This window comes from Cnephaeus nilssonii (assembly GCF_951640355.1).
Source record: "Cnephaeus nilssonii genome assembly, chromosome: 12".
Lineage (NCBI taxonomy): Eukaryota > Metazoa > Chordata > Mammalia > Chiroptera > Vespertilionidae > Cnephaeus > Cnephaeus nilssonii.
The window spans coordinates 48,556,533-48,574,500 of record NC_137083.1 but is presented as its reverse complement, the minus strand read 5'-3'; the positions used below and the strand labels follow the sequence as shown (position 1 = coordinate 48,574,500).

Below are 17,968 nucleotides of genomic sequence, written 5' to 3'. Positions count from 1 at the left end.
AGAGAGACATCAACATTTGCATAAGTCACTATTCTGTACCTAAAACTGAATATTTTGATTTAGGAGAAGATAAAGGAGGGATAAATTCTTCCTTCTATCTAAGCTCAGAGAACATGAATGGAAAATATGTTTTGTCAATTAATATATATTGAAGGTGTATAAAACCATGATGTGTTGTTGTTCAACTGTCACTGATATAAAATTGAGTGCCAATTTACTTTCGAGAATTCAGAATTTATCCCTTCCTTCTGACTTTTCCCTTATGAACTTTTCAAGAAAAAAAGTGATATCTACTAACTACTGGATTATCATTGTCAGATTCCACTTTTTCTCCCTTTTATCTTTCATCCCAGATGATAAAGATATTTTACTTGGAATTCATCTGGGACAGTATAGTTGATTAAGCTCAAGTCTAATTGGCTTTGCAGTGCCAGCAGAAACCAAAATTGAATGGCTGTTTTTCCCCCATAGTAAAATAAACCTCTATGATTCATAGTCTCAGAGAAGAGAATTCTGTAGATTAAGAAAATCTTTTTATTGACAGTAAAGAACGGATTATTAAAATTATAAATTAAATGTCAAAATTAAATTTTTTTCTCTGAACTTTTTAGAATGCAGGAATTTTCTAAACTATTTTTTAAAAATGCAAATATTTGATATAATGGGTAAACATTTTTAAAGAATTTAAAATCTATCAATGATTTGAAGGAAGAACATAGATTTTCTTTTTAATGTTTAAATTTTATTATATATTTTTTCATTTTTATTGAACTTATTAGGGTGACATTGGTTAATAGATTGTACAAGTTTCAGGTGTACAATTCTATTGTATTGTGTTCATCACCCAAAGTCAAGTCTCCTTCTGTCACCCTTACCCCAAATTCAGAGGCAGTATTGTGATTCTAAAGTAACTGGAGGCCCAGTGCACTCGGAGAGGGGATCCCTCAGCCCAGAATACACCCTCTTCCAGTCCGGGAGCCCTGGAGAATGGGCCTATGCCATCAGTCAGACATCCTTAGTGCTGCCATGGAGGCAGGAGAGGCTCCCACCACCGCTGCTGCACTAGCCAGCCATGAGCCTGGCTTTTGGCTAAGGGGTGCTCCCCTGTGGGAGCACACTGTCCACCAGGGGCCAGATCCTGCATTGAGCATCTGCCCCCTGGTGGTCAGTGCATGTCATAGCAACCAGTTGTTCTGTGCAGTCGATTTGCATATTACCCTTTAATTATCTATATATATAAAAGCCTAAGCGACCATCACAACCGAATGGATGACAGAACAGGCTTCATTGGGCAACTAGGCCGGCAGGGGGGCTAGTGAGGGGCGACCAAATGCCCGAGCAGCAGGATACATGGGGCGACCAGGCCAGCAGAGGGGGGCAGTGAGGGGTGACCAGGCTGGCAGGGAGGGTCTGTTTGAAGGCAACCAGGCTGGCGGTGGGGGCAGTAAGGAGTGGCCAGGCCGCAAAGGGTGCAGTTAGGGGTGACCAGGCCAGTGGAGGGGGCATTTGGGGGTGGCCAGGCTGGCAGGGGGAGCAGTAACGGGCAACCAGGCCAGCGGGGAGGGCAGTTGGGTGTGACCAGGCCAGTGGGAGGGGCAGTTGGGGGTGACCAGGCTGGCAGGGGTTCTGATGAGGGTGACCAGGCCAGCAGGGGGGGCAGTTAGGGGCAATTCGGCAGGCAGGCAGGTGAGCAATTAGGATCCAGCAGTCCCGGATTGTGATAGGGATGTCCGACTGCCGGTTGAGGCCCGATCCCCAGGATCGGGCCTCAACCGGCAGTCGGACATCCCCTGAGGGGTCCTGGATTAGAGAGGGTGCAGGCTGGGCTGAGGGGAAACCCCCCTCCCCCTACCATGCATGAATTTTGTGGACCAGGCCTCTAGTATAGGATAATGAATTATTATGGGCAAGACCTCTAATTCAATTTTTTTTTAGGTAGTTAAAGGGTGGGGCAGAATTTTCACTTGAGCCTGAAGCTAAAATTGCCCTTAGCTCAAAAATCTGCATACCACTGAGACACATCTTAGTGAGGCTCATTCTGAAACCCCACACTGTTCTATTATGTGTATAAGTATTGGGAACCATCTTATCTCTTTAGTGAAAGGAAGCTTTTGTTATGTTACAATGACTAACTTTATCTCATGAGTTGTGTATTGGCTTCAAGCCTGTATCCAGTATTCATGCAGCAACTTCAGCTCTTCTGTTCAATATTTACCTGGCATATCTTTTATTTTATTTTCTCTAAATATTTCTAGATTTTTATATATTAGATAGGAATAGCCCATGGATACAGACAATAGTCTGGCGAAGGCCTGGAAGGGGCGGGTGCAGGGTGGAGGAAATCAATGGGGGAAAAAGATTAAAACAAAGGCACACCTGTAATACTTTCAACAATAATGATACATTTTAAATAAAGGAAAATAGCTGAGTTGAAAAGAGTTTTATGTGAAATAATATAAGTAATTGCTCTACACTGTACTTTATATCCTTAACTCCTCTCAAAGAGATATTAATTGACCCTATGTTCACTTAATATTAATTGACCCTATGTTCACTGACTGCAGGACTGACTGCCACGGAGGCTGCAATCAGACCCTGCTTTTCTCTCCCGGCCTCTGTCCAGGCCTGATCACAGCCCCCTCGGCAGTCAGTGCTGGGTCACTGAGGCACCTGCAGTGTGACAGTCAGTGCTGGGTTGTCCTGCCAACCCAGCACTGACGGCAGCACTGACTTCTGGTGTTCAGTCGAGCCTTCAGTCATTTTGGATGTTACGGACCCTGGATCTTTATATATATAGATTAGAGCTATCCAGTTTGACTAGGTTCTCTGTGATTTCAAATTAAAAGCCAAATAAGTGTATTTAAAAATACTTTTAATGACAAAATTCTAATTATGAGAAGTAAGCTTCTGTTTGTACTCAAAGCTTGATCCTTGGATTGGAAAGGCACTAACCAATATGGCATAATAAATTAGATCATTTTATTTCCATTTCAGGGGTACATTAAGTAGCTGCTATAAAATAAATCCCCATCATCACCTTCTTTTGAGGATGGTGACAAAATAGTTTATACTTCTAAAAACTTCATATAATTTTGTCTTCATTGAAATTCCCTAAAATCAAATTAGAACTTTTATAGTCACAATATAGACTAGATATTTGTTCTCTTAACTCATTTATGGCTAAGGCTCACTGTAGTCAAAAAAATGAGTTGCCGAATTTTCCATTCTAAAGGCAGGGAGCTAACATGAAATTGCAGACAGATGTGAAGCCCAGGAGCAAATGGTAAAAAGCTTCTTTAAGTTCAATTAGCTATAAACTCAGAGTACTACCATGAAGTTTACTCAAAATGTAGTAAGATATAAAAAACATTAGAAGGGGAATATATCACCAAACCTTGAATTCAAGTGCTTTCGTTATTTTGTCAAAGGAAAGCTAATTTGTGAGTAAAATGTGTATTTTAAAATCATAAGAATTAGCCTCATTTAAAAAGGAAGACAGTAAGAGTTCATTATACTGCAGGAATTAAAATTTTTACTTATTTCAAATAAACTCTAGACTCCCACGTAAAACTTTGAAGTATATAAATCATTGATGGCATTTATTGTTAGTCAACATAATTACAATTGAAGGCCATTATTTTTTAAATACATTTTTATTGATTTCAGAGAGGAAGGGAGAGGGAGAGAGAGATAGAAACATCAATGATGAGAGAGACTCATTGATTGGCTGCCTCCTGCACACCCCCTACTGGGGATTAAGCCCCCAACCTGCGCATGTGCCCCAACCAGGAATCCCACTGTGACCTCCTTGACTTTTTGGTTCATATATAGATACTCAACCCTGAGCCACAGGGACAGGGCTGAAGACCATTCTTTATGACTACTTCCAATACAATTCACAGAACACACAATCAATCAAAAGAAGAAATAGGACAAGAATCCAGGACTCCATATTTCTCAGAATAAAACACTTCCTTCTTATTTTTTTCTGTGCAGACAATGGTTGGAAATAGATTTACTTCACACTGGATGGCAACACACAAAAACTGAACTATAATGTGTTTGTTTGTTTTTCTTATTTCAGGGGCTGATGTTATCAACTTTGATGGCCATGTTGTGTTGCCATATAGATTCAGAAACAAGAAGATGAAAACACTGAAAGATGTCATTGCCTTGAAATTTAAAACCACTGAGAGTGAAGGGGTGATCTTACACGGGGAAGGACAGCAAGGTGATTACATTACATTGGAACTGAAAAAAGCCAAACTGGTCTTCAGTTTAAACCTAGGTATGTCGCAACTTTTGGCATCATTCTTTCCATTTATTAATATTTCCATTAGATAAGTATTAATGTTGTTTAACCCTTAAAATGTAAATTATAAAAAAGTTTACATTGTTATCAGTTCAGTTTAACCCACAGTGGTTTTTATATATTGATATATTGATATACTTACTCATTCAAAAAATATTTGCAAAACATCTGTATTATACAAGGTGTATATTAGCATCTGAATACAGTGGTGAACAAATAGAGAAGGACCTTGGGCTCATAAAGTTTATGACCTAGTGGAGGAGCAAGATAGTGTCTTATGTGTTATTATCTTAAAATAACTAAATCAAAAGAAATGATGTCAAATAATAAGTATAGTTGTCCTTTGAACAACATGTAAACCCTCCCGCATAGAAAATCCACATATAACTTTTGACTAGAGTCAGCTCTTTGCATATGCAAATTCAACCAACTATGGATTAAAAACAGTATTTTCTATTGGAGGTTGGGAATCTGAGGTAGGGAATCCGAGGTTGGAATCTTATGCTAGGAATACTAAAATTTGTTTTCTATTCATGATTGGTTGAGTCCAGGGATGCAAAGAGTTGACTGCATTCAATGAGTAAAAACTTCATATAAGTGAGCCCACCAAGTTCAACCATAATATGAAATCAATTAAATGGGCTAATATAATACTGCAGAGGTAAGAGGGGTCAATATTAGAATATGTACTGAGAAAGGTCCTCTACAAGATGTTCAAGTTGCTATTAATGACAAAAGACAACCATGGGAGAAGAGCTTTTAAAGGAAGCAATTAATACAGACAGAGCCTTTCCTTGCTATTCCTTGAGCAAGGAAGAGGGTGTATAGGCAGTGAGCAATTGAGAGAGAAGATGAAATCCAAAAGTTAGGAATCGTTCACATCCTGTAAGAACCTGGAGAGCAGGGGTGGGGGACTATTTTTCTGCCAAGGGTTATTTGGATATTTATAACATCATTTGTGGGCCATACAAATTAACCAACTTAAAAATTAGCCTGTTATATTTGGGGGAAAAATCAAACTAACTCATACCTAATGCGCTGACAGGGCTAAACTAAATGATTTAACAGGCCTTATGCAGCCCATGAGAGGAACATTCTCCACCCCTGCTGTAGAGCATGGCACAGGGTTAGATACTATTTTTTAAGCATGGGAAGTTTACTGAGACCTCTGTAAAGATAATGGTTCCATCCACATGAGAGTTGAAGATGGACTCCTCGGGTACAAGATGAGCTGGCTCTGTCTTTCAGAAGGTGGCTGTCAGTGGAGATGCTGAAAAATAGGTCTACTGTGGAGATGATTTTAGTGGCACTTTCAGCATGATTTGTAATGAATTGGGTGTTTAGTAAGAAAGGAAGAGATTAAGTAAAAGGTGATTTCTAGGATACAACTTTGGTGCCAATAGACGTTAAGTGCCATTTTCAGAACTAGAGAAAGCTCTATTTTCTCTGTAGAGGAACATTAGTTTAGAGGATCATTAGTTTCCTAGACATTTCCTCTAGGAACTACAGAGCAGAGTTCTGTTTGGATAGGGTGCATTTTAGTTGCTGATTGATCATCATCAAAGTTGAGATTTCTCTTAGAGTGGCATGCCTGAAATTGACAGGAGAAGGTGCTGTTTGGAGACTAAGAAGGGGGCAATGGATAGGAGGGAATAAGAATATGTGATTTCAGAGACGAGGAAAAGAAAATTGGTGGTTACAGTGTTGAAGTCTCTTAAAATGTCACATAAGAAGACAGAAAAGGGAGGTTACTGCTTAGCAACATAGAGGTTACTGGTGATTTACTCTCAGAATAATATGCATGTAATATAAAAAAAACTGTCTGGAAAGAAATAGACCACACTCTTTACAGTGGTGGACATAGGTGCTAATGTTTTACATATAAATTATTCACAATATTCTCTACTCTTATTATTGAACATGTATTTATGTGTTATCTAGGAGAAAAATTAGCCCTAAATAATTTTTGAAACAAGGTTCATAGGAGTTAAGAAGACAATATACAAATGATGTATCAGAGAGAATTATACATTTGAAACCTATTTAATTTTAATGAAAAAAAATGAAGTTAATAAGGAGGAAAGGGGAGAGAAACCCAGGAAAAAAATGTAAGTTATTTTTTAAAATACACACACACACACACACAGCAACTGGATTATATCTTTAAAAGTTTATATTTTTCACACTTTTCTCTTAAAAATGTGAAACATACGGAGCCACTATGCTTCTATAAAGGTGTGACATTACATTACTGTTCTAAAACAAGTAATTGCTCATATGACCACACACACACACACACACACACACACACACACACATACACACACACACAAACACACACACAAGATCAGTATCATTTCCCTAGATAGCAGTTTACTTAAGGGCTTTTATTGACTGACTGAAGTTTATGGCTGCCATGGAAACAGTCACTCATGCACTGTCCCTTTTTAAGGCCATTACCTAAATGTCAGGTACATCTAGCTGCCACTTAGTCTTCTAGTCTAAATACTTAAATAAAACTTAATGTAGCCTTTCACCTGGAATTATTATTTCTTTTCTTCTCCCTTCCTCCTCCACGTACACCCACAATCATCATATTTGATTTCATCACCAAAGGAAGAACATTTGATCTAGGAAATCCACAAAAAATGTCAGATATAGGTATCATTAGCATCTTAAATATGGGGAAAAGGGGAAATAATTATTCATGCATTCCTTTGTTTTTCTTATTTTATGATTTTCATTCTGAAACAATATTATATTTTTATAGCATTTATTTTTGCCTGACCATAAAAGTAATATTTCATTAGACAAAATAGAAAGTGGTATAAAGTACATACACAGCATCCCCAGATGACCTTAGTAAACATTTTGAATTCTCACAGCCTTTCCCTCTTATTTGTAATCTTATTTCTATGGAGATCTTATTTCAAAACTAGCTTAAAGCTACATATATATTTTTGCAGGTTTTTATTTTAAAGTATAACTTCTATGCTTTTCCATGTCACTAAATATTACGTTGTGCTTAAGATTATAGTATTTGGATTCAGAGGTAATTGACAATGGTCATGCTGCATTTTCTTGACCAAAAATAACAACACTAACCTCAGTAATAACAGACTGTTAACAGGTACTATTTAACGAATATTCACTAAAGGCCAGGAAGTGTGCTAGGGTCTTTGCATGTACTAAGTAATGTAATCCCCACAGCAACCTTGTAAAGCAGGTACTATTATTTTTCCTTTTTTACATCTGAAGACACAAGAGACCCAGAGAAGTTGTCAACTTGCCCAGCATCATTGAACATCAGAAGCTGGGCCCTCTGGCTTCAGAGCTCATGGGACACTGACTTCAACAGGAACCTAATTTTTTTAAGCTCATTATTTTTAAGGGAACAGATATTTTCATCTTTACTAGCTTTTATGTACTTTGAACATAAAACTTTTTTAAGTATAGTCACATGCTGGTTTTCCCTATAGCAATTTCAATAGACAAAGCATCAACCCATAGTGGGTTTTGTGTGTGTGTGTGTTTTATTTATTTTTATTGTTGAGAGTCTTACAGATGTTCCCCTTCCCGCTCTCCCCTATGTTAGCCCCCCTCCACTGAGTTCCCACCCCACCCAGGCCTTCATGACACTATTGTCGGTGTCCATGGGCTATGCATATATGCATATACTAAATTCTTTGGTTAATCTCTTCCCAACCCCCCTCCTCCTCCCTTCCCTCTGGATCTGTCAGCCTGCTCCATGCTTCCATGTCTCTGGACCTATTTTGTTCATCAGTTTATTTTGTTAATTAGATTCCACATCTAAGTAAAATCATATGGTATTTGTCTTTCTCTGACTTGCTTATTTCACTTAACATATAATCATCTCCAGGTCCATCCATGCTGTCGCAAAGGGTAAGAGATCCTTCTTTTTTTTTACAGCTGCATAGTATTCCTTGGTGTAAATGCACCACAGCTTTTTTACCCACTCATCTGCTGATGGGCACTAGAGCTGTTAGTGTTTTACTAAAAGGTCTTCTTCTACCCAGAGCCGTGGTGTCATCACCTTATTTCTTTTCCACTCCCGTGATGCAGGAAGCAACCAGCTTGGCCCCATATATGGCCACACGTCCGTGATGATGGGGAGCCTGCTGGATGATCACCACTGGCACTCCGTGGTCATTGAGCGTCAGGGCCGGAGCATTGACCTCACGCTGGACAGGAGCGTGCAGCACTTCCGCACCAATGGGGAGTTCGACTACCTGGACTTAGACTATGAGGTGAGCTTGCGGACATATAAACTGTGATCAATGTGGAGTGGCTGCCTCAGTCTCCCACTTGTATTATTGTTAATTATGTGCCTTCCTGCACCATTTTCATTTTATTCTCCAAAGAAAAATCAACTTATAATTTCAATTAGTTTATTAATATGTCATTTTATTCTTTTATACATTTCAAATAATAAATACTTGAAATATTTTAAAAATCTTGGTGCCAAAGTAACAATTTGAAGAGAAAGAACATCTATCATGTTATCAGGATTATTTAACAAGTCCTGAATAAATTTAAGTTATAATCTTTCCATTTGTCATTCATTATAATATAAATTACACTGTTTTACTTCATAATACACAGTATTATAAATGAAAAGTTGCCTAATATTTATTACAAAATATTGAATAAGAAATCATGAGTTCTGATTTATATTAAGCCATTTATAAACTTATAACTATTAATAGTTCTTTTGACAAGTTCTGTTTTCTCAGATATAATTGTCACTAAAGGAATTAAAATAGATAATATTTTGCCAATACCGGTTTGGCTCAGTGGATAGAGCGTCGGTCTGTGGACTGAAAGGTCCCGGGTTCGATTCCGGTCAAGGGCATGTACATTGGTTGCGGGCACATCCCCAGTAGGGGGTGTGCAGGAGGCAGCAGGTCGATGTTTCTCTCTCATCGATGTTTCTAGCTCTCTGTCCCTCTCCTTTCCTCTCTGTAAAAAATCAATAAAATATATATTTTTTAAAAAAACAACAAAACAAATCTTTATAATAAAGTGTTTTCTTTTGCCTAAGCTAAAAGAAATGTGATACTGCATGTCATTTAGCATAAAAGATTTTATTACTATCAACTAGGAAGGAAATTGATAAAATAAATTATAGATAGGAAATTAAATCCTTTTTTAAAGTATCAATAATTCTTACTTTTGGTGTTAGGTAAACCTATATATACCTAATAAGTTCAGCTCAATGCTATTTAAAAACATTGTTTTTCAATAATTCTATGATCTTGGTTATTCTCAATTTTTCCATTTGTAATTTTCTAATTTTTAAATATATTCTCAGTTTTCCACTTTTCTTACTATATATATACTTTATGGTAAATGATATATAGCTAACCATTATTTTTTTAATTTATTAAGCGAATTATTCTGTTTTTCTGTATTATCTCATAAGCCAACAATGATTTGTGATTTATGAGATAATATAAATCTAATTAGACATTTAAAATGACATGTTGTTAAATAATGGAACATAATTTTCTAATGACCTCCTAGCACATAAAGATCTTTGCCTTATGTATCAAATATGAAGTCTTGACATTTAAAAACTTTTGTTTTCAAAACTTTGTAAGAAAAATTGATAATAATAACACTGAGTAATAATTAAACATATAATACTTATCTTACATATCATGATATTACATCTATGATTAGTAGACTCATTTACTACTGATTAATTATTAGCAATGCATAAGTAAGTCTAATTTTTATTATATGATAATGATAGTACAGTGCTGTAATTTGACCAAAGATATATGGAAAACACATAATCATTTTTTATAGGTAATAGTAGCTAGAGATTCACAGGAAGAAATAGTAACCTTCTTCCTTATAATTTAAAAGAACTATAAATTTTATAAGCCTGCACTTCTCAAGTTACAGCCCCCAAATTTTAAGATGTTCCTACTCAATGTAGTAATGAGATTTCCTGAACTATTTTCTCTATTCATTTCTCTATTTCTCTTTTCTAATGAATGTTTGACTTTAATGGACATTAGACTACAATAAGTTTATGTCAGGTAAATACAATATTCCTTGCTTTTGGCTGCAGTTTTATCAACTTATATATTAGTATTGATTATCTCATGATGACTAGAGACATTTATTGATGGTATATCTTTGAAGGATAAAAATAAAAATGTATTTTTAATATTACTTAATATGTTTGCTATGTAAAGTGTTTTAAAACATTCTCAGGATAAATTATAAAATGCCTTTTGGGTAGCAAAAACTCAAGGGATTGTTGCTATTTTCTTGTTCAAGTTATAATCTAATTGTCAGAATTAATAATACTATTGTGCACTTCAATAACAAAAAAATTAAATATAATAGATTTTGGACACAGAAAAATGTCTATATATATTGGTTGATGTAAATATAACCAACCTTGCCTGTATTGATAGTTCTGTCTCATTAAATGTGAATGTTATTTTTTTTTTAAGTCAGATACAGTGTGAATGTTTTGTTGTTGTTTATTTCTCAAAGATCACCTTTGGAGGCATACCTTTCTCTGGTAAGCCAAGTTCCAGCAGTAGAAAGAATTTCAAAGGTTGCATGGAAAGCATTAACTACAATGGCATCAACATAACTGATCTTGCAAGAAGGAAGAAACTGGAGCCTTCAAATGTGGTAAGAATTATTGGTTCATAGAAAAATCATAGAACTTGCATTTTCTATGGACTATTGCATAACAACATCATAGCATTTTTTATGATACTTACATTGGGCTCAACAGTATAGAACTGACTTTAGAATTACCAAGGTGTAGATCCTGGATGTACTGTAAGAATCGATACTAGATTTTGAGTTGAATTAGCTGGAAATAGATGGTGAGTTTTATTGGTAAAAGTAAACATGTAAAAATAATCATCGGTGAAGGTAAAGCGCAAATTTAATTTTAATATTAATTCAGAGAGAGTCTGCCATAGATTTAATAGTTCATGTGCTGGAGTGGAAGAACTATACATCTAGAGGTAGATAATGGTGTTGTGTAAAAAAAATTGAAGGGCCAGTTAAAAATATAAAATCATATTCCTCAGAATATTATGGTGGGAGCAAAGAAGCTGAGAACACATGTAGATTTTCAGATCTTTAAAAGGAATGTACTTAGACCCCGAAATATAAAATTTAGTGTATACCAATATAAAATTCAGTATATCCAATTTGTGTGTACAAAATAGGGGGTATGAGATAGAAGGAGTAGTTTTGCAATTTTTGTTTTAATTTTGTACATTCATGTCACTGTTTCCATAAATATTAATTCATTATGATTTAAGCACAGTTCATGGAAATTTCAGTGGGACTTTGAGGTGAATAAAAAAAATCTGAAATAATCAAAACTATGCTGATACTAAATAATTAAAATTTATATGTAAGTATGGGTATAAAACCCAAGATCATATGCTCCAGAATATCAGTTTAATAAATAGCAAGCAAATGACCATGATTCTCACTGAGACCAGAGTAATATAATAATAACCATCTGAATAGGACATCCAGAAGAAGACAGAGGCATCACCTCCCCAGCTGATGCATCGTTAGTTAGGGGTTGGGGGGGGGGGGCAGGGAGAGAAGCAGCTTTTTGCTGTCTTCAGAGAGTCCAGTGGTCCACTCCGAAGCTCTCAGAGATGCACCGCCCATCCCCTGGCCAGCCCATCACAGCAGGTTGCCTATCAATTTCATGATGGATTGTGCTTGTTACATCCAAACTTGATGGCTAACTTCTGCACCTTGTTAGGCATACTGTTACACTCCAAGTAGACTCATGTCAGTGTATCCAATTGCTGAGTTCAAATCCGCCTACTACATGTGATAGTTTGGGACAGGCTCTGCTTTGAAATATGTACAATTATAGCTTTGCCTACTGTCTTCCACGGATCCTTATTTTATTCTGCCTTTTCCTCAAAGAATGCCCTTCTGTTTTACAGGGAAACCTGAGTTTCTCCTGTGTGGAGCCTTACACGGTGCCCGTCTTTTTCAATGCCACCAGTTACCTGGAGGTGCCTGGGCGGCTGCACCAGGACCTGTTTGTGGTCAGTTTCCAGTTCAGGACTTGGAACCCCAATGGCCTCCTGCTTTTCAGTCACTTTGCAGATAATTTGGGCAACGTGGAGATTGACCTCACTGAAAGCAAAGTTGGTGTTCACATCAATGTCACGCAGACCAAGATGAGCCAAATAGACATTTCCTCAGGTCAGTGAAATCTCCTGATGTTTGCTCCTGAAACTGCTGAGGCAATTCCCGCAGATACAGTTGCATTTGTTTGGTTTGGTTTGGTTTGGTTTGGTTTGGTTTGGTTTGGTTTGGTTTGGTTTGGTTGGTATTACATGCTGGTGGTTATATTTGGATCCAGACTTTGAGATTCTTTCTTGGTTGCCCCTGAGTACTGATTGAATAAGGGAAACTCAGAACTTTACTGAAAAGGTGAGGGGTGGGTGAGAAGAAAAGTTGGTTGGGACTGTCTTACGGCACCAAAATCTTCTATTTCTTATACATGCTAATTCCTATTTAATGGAGAAATTGATATTTCTTTAAGTGAATATTTTATCTTTAAAAACAAAGAATGTTTCTTTTACTAACGTAATAGTACCTGGTATCTTTTGAATTCATGGTCATTCAGATATCTTTTACAATTAGTAATGGGATTATAATAATTTAATTATGACTTCAAAGGTCTATTCAACTGCCTGAATCAAAACTTCAAAGGATTTTGTTAAATTTGTGCAAATTGCCAGGGAAAAAAGCAAACAGGAGTGAGTACAAGATGTGTGTATCAACCAAGGAGGGTGCTTTTTAAACTTGACATCACAGTGGCATGATAAACTGACACTTAGGTAACATTGTTGTTACCTGAACAGACGTAGCAACCTTGGAATATTCTTTGAGTAATGTGGTACAAAGAAAGTTGAAATTGCAAAGTGAGATATTCTAAACAAAGAAAAATTCGACATCTTATGGGACTGATAAGCAGTAAAATGTTCACACAGTTTCACTAGATGTTTCTAGCAATGGTTGTGTTTATTTTGTAAAGGACTCCTCAGAAGACAGAGAGAAAACTAGTTTCTGAGCACCTTGGACAGAGATGTACAAACACAGAGAGGAGGTTCATGACCGAGTGCTCAGCTGCATGACTGCTGGCCCGCAGGCTAGACTTTCCAGGTTCACTGGTGACGCCATATGCATACCCCTGGCACTGTTCCTAACAGGTCCTACTATCTGTGTTCATCTCACTCCCCCTCTGTGTGGTCAGCTCTTTGAGGGCAGTAGCCAGGCCTGTTCTATCTCTGACATATAGAACAGCACTTATAACAGAAAAGGTATCCTGGGGAATGTTTGTCAAGGTCAGCACATTGGCCCTTTGATCCAGTGTTCACTAACAGGGTGTCTTTTGCAGCAGGATATATGTCTTTTTTTTTTTTTTTTTGTAAATAGGCTTTGTGTTTCTATATGGAATTATGGAATGTTGCTGAAAAGAATTCAAGGAAGACATAGTGACCATTCTATAAGAGGTGTTTCTGAAATCAAAGGCTGGTGTGAACTACCTAGATGTTTACTTTTTCAGTTTTTGCTTTGTTAGTTGTGCTTTTTCCCCTGAATGTTCCAAGTCAAAATGATTGATCAAACATATTTTATCACTACCTCCCAGTACAAATTCACTTGGGGAGATTTAGTAAGTAGAAAATATCTGGAGAGATCAGTATAGCACATAAAACAAATACACATATAAATATTTACCACAGATGGAACACTCACTAAATCCTGTCACTATTCATGGTTTTTTTCTAGTTGAAGAACCACATAAAAATATGTAGCAAGGCCTCCCTCCTGGAGTGCTCTTAACAAATCCAACTTCCTGAGACCATTATAATGGAAAGAATAGGATCCTAAACATAGTGATCAACAAACAGTTACTAATTGAATTTGGTCTAATTTAGGACTCCAAGATACTCTCATCTAATTTAAACTGTGTTTATTAAAAAATAAAGAATAAAGAAATCGAACATTTAACAACCAATACACTTTAATAGATTTGCTTAAGTGTGATAAAATTGGATTTTAGAAATCTGTGTCAATTTAACCAATTATTCATGCAAATTAAGGGAAACTGGCATGAAATCTAAATATTTCTATAGTCTCCCTCTTACATATTGTAATGAAAATACCTTAGTGTTTCAGATCGCTGCTGTGTTTTTTTTTCCTATACATGTAGAGAAAACTGAAATCACATCAGATATCATTGCTCAAGTTTGAGAAATTTTAGTAAGTAAATAGACACACATACATTTTTAAAAAGTCGAATCCTGTACTCATTGAAATTGTGTTTATTAAAAAGTAAAGGAAAAAGGGAATCCAATATGTCATAACTCTATTCATTCATCCTACAAATATATAGAGTGTACATAGAACACAATTTTCATATGCATTTTAATGCATCTTACCAAATTCGATTAAATGTAAAAGTAACTTAGTGTAAGTAGCAACAATGAAAAATAATTAATTTAGAAAAATAAATTACCTTTAGATGTACTCTAATAATTAGGATGTTTTCTTTTCTTTTTCTCTCCCATTAAAAAATAAAAATTGCCACTAAATGATTTCATGACCTAAAAACAAGTGGTGACCACAGTTTGGAAAACACTAACCTACAGATTTGTCTCCTCAATTGAACTGTGGGAATTTTTTAAAGTTCTAGTGATGCCATTATAATAACCTGATTATTATTTAATAGGAAAAGAACAAAGGAAACACTAAATAATATAGACATGCCATTTACACAGCTTTGCCAGGAAGCTGAGGTTTAACACTCCCCAGGTCTATTACCTGCAAATCAATGGGGGAAGGGACTGGACAATAGATACGTGTCCAGTGAGGTCTGGGTGACATGGGAAGATGCTTATCTGTCAGTCACACCTGGGAAGTAGTCAGTGGCTAGAATAGGCGTGGCCACTGCAAGGACGTGAAATTGAGATAGTTAATTCCTGAACAGAGAGCTCTCTCTCTCTCTCTGCTCTCTTGGCTCTTGTGCTTTTGGCCCGCTTGCTCTCGTGGAACTCCTGTTGCAGGGGTGCACTCCCCTGCATTCATCCCTATCGCTAATGGCCATGTGGGGCCACACAGTGGATGGTGATCAGCCTAATGCTATATCAGACTCAGCTCTACCAATGAATAGAAACTCCGAGCATGGACCCTATATTTATCTCTACTGAACCCCAGCTGCACATTTTCCAAGACTGGACATGGAACTTTGCAAATCAAGAAATGTAACTGTATACAAATAAAAACCATTTATTCAACTGTGTGAGCCTTAAAAAATTCCTTTTCTGAAGATATCACAAGAAACCCACTCCCAATAGTGATAGAGGAATTCCACCCACCCAATCCTCCAGCAACACTAGTTGCTCAGGGGGATTTACTGTATCATTTTATATTGGAAAACTAAAGGTGTCTTTCAGGAACAAATTATGATATTACTAGAGGCCCGGTGCACGAAATTCATGCATGGGGTGGGGGTTTGTCCCTCAGCCCAGCCTGCACCCTCTCCAATCTGGCACCCCTTGAGAAATGTCCTACTGGGATCGGGCCTAAATGGGCAATCGGACATCCCTCTCAAAATCCAGGAATGCTGGCTCCCAACTGCCCTACCCTGCAGGCCTGGGTCCCCCCCAACTGCCCTCCCCTGCAGGCCTGGTCCCCCCCAAATGCCCTCCACTGCAGGCCTGGTCCCGCCCCAACTGCCCTCCCCTGCAGGCCTGGGTCCCCGCCCCAACTGTCCTCCACTGCAGGCCTGGTCCCCCCCCAAAATGTCCTCCACTGCAGGCCTGGTCCCCCCCAACTGCCCTCCCCTGCAGTCCTGGTCCTCCCCAACTGGCCTCCCCTCCTGACCTGGTCTCCCCCAACTGCCCTCCTCTGCTGGCCCGGTCACCCGTAACTGCCCTCCTGGCTTGCCTGGTAGCCCACAGCTGCCCTCCCCTGCAAGCCTGGTCCCCCCCAACTGCCCTCCCCTGCAGGTCTAGGTCCCCCCAACTGCTCTCCTCTGCCAGCCTGGTTACCCCTAACTTCCCACAACTGCCCTCCACGCAGGCCATCTCGTGGCATCCATCTTGTGGCATCCATCTTGTGGCAGCCATCTTGTGGAGGCCATCTTTGACCTCATGGGGGCTGCCATCTTGTGTCTTGGTGTGATGGTCAATTTGCATATTACTCTTTTATTAGATAGGATAATAGTAGTAAGAAAGAAATCCATGTGTATTATTGTCTGATATAGCCAAAAAGAAGAAAAAAGAAAAAAAAACACTAAAATAAGGTTTTTTATTATAAAACACCTTAATTTTATGTCTCTAAATCACAAATTGATATTTAGAATAATACTCTAAAGTTGTGATCTGCCAAGAAGAATAAGGTCATAAAATGTGATTCAGCATTTATATAGTGGAAGGAAAGTTAATTCTATTAAAGACTTTTCTCACCTATTAAAAAAAAAAATCAATTTCCATCCATGTAAACAAAGCCTTTCAGAAAAATCATTCGCTTCTGCCCTGTTTCTAAATCAACTGTTTGCTAACCTGAAGTATTCAAACCTCCTTGTTTTGTTTAGGTGAACATTGCTTCCATTTTAGAATGACTTTTCTGCATCCCTACTACAGTAGAAAGTTGTACTCAGCAAATATCACCTTTGTTTGTAATTCTACCTCCAAAGAGAATCTTTGTTTTATTTTTGTTTTGTCAACCTTTGAGTCCCATTTGGGTGTGTTAAGGGAAAGCAGCTTAGTCTCTCGGGCTGTCCTAGTAAAAGAGCAAAACGGGGTGCTTTGTAAACAATAGGAATTTGTTTCTCATAATTCCGGAGGCTGAAAGCCCAAGGTCATGGCAGTAGCATGGTCGAATTCTGGGGAAGGCCGTTCCCCAGGTTGCAGGCTGGGGATTTGTTTCTGTGTCCTCAACTGGTGGAAGGGGCTAGGGACCTCTGTGGTGCCTCCTTTCTAAGAGTACTAATCCCCTTCATGAGAGCCCTACCCTCATGACCTAATAACCTCATGAAGGCCCCACCCTCTAATACCATCACCCTGGGCATTAGGATGTCAATGAAGCTGAACCTTAAATAACATGGGTTTAAACTCCAAAGGTCCACTTTTGTGTGAATTTTTATCCAGTAAATACTGTAAATGTGTCTTTTTCTCCTTGTGATTTTTTAAAATAATATTTTCTTTTTTATAGCTTTATTATAAAACTACAGCATATAATACATAAACATACAAAATATGTGCTCATTGAATGTTTATGCAAGGCTTCCAGTCCACATTAGGCTATTAACAGTTAAGTCTTTTGGGGAATAGAAAGTCATATATGCTTTGTTGACTGCCTGGGGGGTTGGTGCCTGTAACCATATGTTGTTCAAGGGAAAACTGTATATGAATTTGGGAAACATAAACTTTCAGACCATAGCACAAGGAATAGATGTTTTCTTGGCTTTTTGTGTAGCCAGGGAACTTGCTGGTAAATACTAGCAAGTTCCAGTTTGATCTCAGTAAATGCATTTCCCTGGGACTGCTTATGGCACTAAGCAATTAGAATCTCTCTTCTCTTGGTTTTATGAACATTTGAAAATGT

General features: G+C 37.7%; 1 protein-coding gene across 1 annotated transcript in view; it reads left to right on the top strand.

Moving 5' to 3' along the window:
• The window catches only part of CNTNAP2 (contactin associated protein 2), a 1,845,950-nt gene that overhangs the window by 823,719 nt on the left and 1,004,263 nt on the right, over nucleotides 1–17,968 (top strand). The window contains exons 5-8 of the mRNA XM_079786825.1: nucleotides 4,085–4,288; nucleotides 8,396–8,580; nucleotides 10,847–10,990; nucleotides 12,289–12,553. Coding sequence (XP_079642951.1) covers nucleotides 4,085–4,288; nucleotides 8,396–8,580; nucleotides 10,847–10,990; nucleotides 12,289–12,553 — 798 coding nt within the window. The remainder of the gene's footprint in view (nucleotides 1–4,084; nucleotides 4,289–8,395; nucleotides 8,581–10,846; nucleotides 10,991–12,288; nucleotides 12,554–17,968) is intronic.